At 37.7% G+C, this 4,194-nt stretch overlaps 1 protein-coding gene across 1 annotated transcript; it reads left to right on the forward strand.

Moving 5' to 3' along the window:
- Positions 1 to 1,618: 1,618 nt before the first annotated feature.
- CXCL10 (C-X-C motif chemokine ligand 10) lies at positions 1,619 to 3,118 on the forward strand. The gene is made up of 4 exons (XM_065877771.1): positions 1,619 to 1,679; positions 2,194 to 2,320; positions 2,551 to 2,640; positions 3,085 to 3,118. The coding sequence occupies exons 1-4, from the start codon at positions 1,619 to 1,621 to the stop codon at positions 3,116 to 3,118; spliced, it is 312 nt and encodes a 103-aa protein (XP_065733843.1).
- Positions 3,119 to 4,194: the final 1,076 nt, after the last annotated feature.

The raw sequence follows: 4,194 nt of genomic DNA on the forward strand, positions 1-4,194 counted from the left end.
TATCCCTACATTGCTGCAGCCTAGCTGACTACGAGAAGACCTCCCAAATACTTTCCTAGGTTCCAAGTATCACCTGCATCTGATGCCTGCATTTAGAATAGTTTTTCATTTTGTATCCCCTGTTGCCAATCACTTGCAAAGAACACAACCAGACTATATAACCCTTGGATATTGGTGAACTTCCAACACATGTTATACTACATGAGTATCACCTACTTCTTACTGATGGTGTCAGCCAAGTACTACTGAATGCTAAGATAAGAGGCCAAGTTTGGACCCTATTTGGCCCTATTTGCCCAGCTGAAACTGTGCTTATTTCAGTTGTCAATGTTACCAGCTCAAAGGTTAACACTTTTTTGCCTTTGCTTTCCATGTGACATTCTTTTAGAGCTGTACCCATCTTAAATTAACCTCTCTACTTCCATTCTGTTCTCCCGTCTCTATTTATGCCCCTCTTTTAAGTTTATTTCCTCAAAAAGCATCTTTTGTTTTTGGCAATAACTCTACTATAGCTAAAAATCCTTTCTTTACTCCATTCTGGATATTGTTTTATGATGTTTTCATTCAGGGACTGACTATAATACATGAAACTTGTTTAATAACATACCAGAAATCAGATAACCAAATGAGTAGTGTTTTCCCTAGAAATAATTATGTTGGAAGCTATTCACTTATTCTAATGATGTTATGAAAAATCAGAGCGCTTCTGGAATTCCTTGAACCTTGCCAGTTCTATATCTTTGACCTTGTCCAAGAAGACCAAACCTATTACTCTGTAATACTGATCAAACACTGCAGTGCTTGGCTAAACTACTGTTTCCAAAAATTAGATTTACCTCCAGAGGTTGAAAAATTGCTATTACTGTGGAATTTTTAAAAATTATCTAGCCTCTGAAAGTATTACAAAAACTTAAAATAAATGTTGGAAGAAAAGCATCATAGTTAGAATAAATGGATGGGAACCTTTGTATGACCTAACATAGTTGTCTAACCTCGAAGATTATTCTTCCACATATAAAATGATTTCCTACCTTCTTACAGAATTACTGTAGAAATAAAACGAGAAAGTACACAACATCTCTGAAACCCATAAAAAGTGAATAAATGTAAGATATTCCTATTTGTGCCTTACTGCTGCAAATTTAAATGGATTCAAAACAAAATATTAAGGCTTACTTGTTTTAAAACTGTGTTTAAGACTTTAACTTGAGTTAAAGTTGACATTTGCATTTTTCAGGAGGTGCGAGATGAGAATCCAAGCTCCATTTTTTTTAAAAACTATTTATATTTGCAGTAAAGTTATGTTTTTCAAGAAGCAGGTCATGATTTAGAAAGTGAAACGTAGCTCACTCTTATTGAAACAAAGGAAGTGGAGGGAAATTCCATAACTCAGAAGCCACAATAAATACAAATAATATCTTCGATTCTGCAACACGGGACTTCCCCAAGGAACAGACATAGGTTTTCCCAAGTCAACTGTAGTGTTATCCAATCAGAGTTAGAGAGGGAAAGTGCCTTTGCAAATAAATACTGCAACCTAGCCCGATGTTTTCAGAGACACTCCTCAACTGTTCAGGCAGTCTGAGCCTACTACAGAACAACCTTCAGTTGCAGCACCATGAACCAAAGTGCTGTTCTTATTTTCTGCCTTATCCTTCTGACTCTGAGAGGAACTCAAGGTAAGGAACTTCAAGGGATATTTAATTTGTAAGATCAGAAATAGGACTGGGTATTAACTCTTTAAGTGCAGAAATAATGTATTTGCAAAAGTTTTACAACCTGCCTTTTAAATGAAGGGTAAATGAGCAGAGATTCCTTCTGGTCAGAGTTTACAGTCAGAGAAGCAAGTGGAATAAAAGAAAGAGAGAAGGAGGAAGGTGGGAGTGGAAGAGGAAGAGGGACAGACAGAGAAAATGTGAGGGAAGGAGGAGAAAGAAGATGAGACAGCTATCTCCTTAGTTAACTTAAGTAACTATATGACCTGGGCTCAAGGGTATGATCTTACAATCAACAAGTTGCAATTCCATTCTTTCAGAGAATCAACTAATTAATCATATAGAGCTGTATGATCACAGATTGAGTATGTGATTACACAGAGGTACAGGTTCAGCTAAGTACTACCCAACCTACATTAAATGCCTAAAATGAAAACTGCGCTAACGTCGTCGCCTGTACCTGTTTCTTTTCCTGCAGAAATACCTCTCTCTAGGACTACACGCTGTACGTGTATCAAGATCAGTGATCGACCTGTTAATCCAAGGTCCTTAGAAAAACTTGAAGTGATTCCTGCAAGTCAATCTTGCCCACGTGTTGAGATCATGTGAGTAAAATCCCACCTAATGATCACCTCCCTGGTTGTAATCATACAATTAAATACATGATGATGATTACAAAAATCAGTAAAGGGTTTGTGATGATTCTAAGACTTCTGTACAGCAAAGGGAAACATCTAAAGTGAAACCTCAATGTCTGACTTTAAAACTGTATATTCCGTCTGTTTTATTGGCCCAATATTGTTTTAAATATTTTCACTCCTATTTACTTCTGTAGTGCCACAATGAAAAAGAACGGGGAGAAAAGATGTCTTAATCCAGAGTCTAAGACCATCAAGAATTTACTGAAAGCAATTAGCAAGGAAAGGTAGGTTTGCTATTGCTTGCAGAAGAACTGCTCTTTAAGAAATGTTGATCTTGTGAAGTTAGAAATATCTGCATAGGGCTTTCCTGTGGAATTCTTGGCTTAAAACGGTGTTACCACCATGCTTCCACTACCTCCATCTATTTATATACTGAGGTGTCATCTTGTGTGGTATCAAAAGTTACCCTGATTACTGTCTAGAAGTGTCAATAGGTCACTTTAACCTTAAAGCAGAGCTATAACTATCCAAGCAAAGATGCCAAATTTCCCCCAAGCTTTTCCTGGCCTTAAAAAAGCATCCCGTGTAACCCACAATCATTGCGTAGCAGCAGGAAAGCTAACCACCCACTTCACCTGAAGACTTAGGATTATCTATGAATTCAGCATGTTCCAAGCAGAATTCAGACTGAGGTCAGAGTCATTTACACTCTCCTTCTCTTCTTACAGGTCTAAAAGATCTCAAACACAGAAAGAGGCATAATCACCGCACTACCGATAAGGATGGACCACAGAGAAGCTATTTCTGCCGTCATTTCCCTACACACAGTATATGTCAAGCCCTAATTGTCCGTGGATTGCAGTTCTCCTAAAAGGTGACCAACCACAGTCACCAAATTAGTTGCTACTTCTCCTGCAGGGCGGTAGATGGCTCATCATCCTGAGACGTTTGGTAGTAACTCTGCCCTGGCACTATACCATAAGCTATGCTGAGGTGCTACATTCTTCATGAGTGTGCCAAGCCCTAACCCTGCTACTGACAGCTTCCTCACCTTTTCTATCTTCTAAAGGGGGTTATGAAGGGGCCTACCCCTCTGGGCTTCTCAGGGATCTTAGAATCTCAAATAACTAGAAGGTATTCAAAGCAATAATACAATCTGCCTTTTAAAGAAAGATCTTTACTCCATGGGCTTCTACTGCCATCCCTCCAAGGGGCCCATATTCTTCCGGGTGTTATATACATAATTCCAAATACACAGAAGCAGCTAGAAATATCTGGAACTGTATGTGAAAATAGTATTATTTAGTCAAAGACTACACAAAGTAGAATTCTTTGATGTATATGTTTCTTATATTGTTTTCAGTGTTTATGGAATAACTTGTGTAATTAAGTACTGTAATGGGAGAAATTTTTAAATTTAAATACATGTTCTGCATGTTATGTAAGACAAATATGCTGAATGCTTTTCAAAATAAAAGTAATGTTCTCTCCTAGAAAGATTAAGAAAGATTACTTAACTGTTTAGAGACCAAAACATAATAAAGTAATTATAACTAAGATGAAGTGTTTGGTGGGTCATTTGGGACATTTATTTCACAAAAAGCTTAGACTGGAGAATCCATAGCCTATAGAAGAAGTAAGGATGGGTAGAGGACAAATGAGTTTTAGAATTACCATATTCCTTCTAACTATAGTCTCCTGGAAGGCCCATCATATAGGAGTCCTCCAGGACTTATGTGGCATAACAAAGCTTGGCCTGAGCTTCAGATCCTTACAGCCAACTTTCTATGAGACATTTGCAACTCGACATCCCATGGAAACATCAAACTCCAAAATGT

Source organism: Phocoena phocoena, chromosome 5 (assembly GCF_963924675.1).
Source record: "Phocoena phocoena chromosome 5, mPhoPho1.1, whole genome shotgun sequence".
NCBI lineage: Eukaryota > Metazoa > Chordata > Mammalia > Artiodactyla > Phocoenidae > Phocoena > Phocoena phocoena.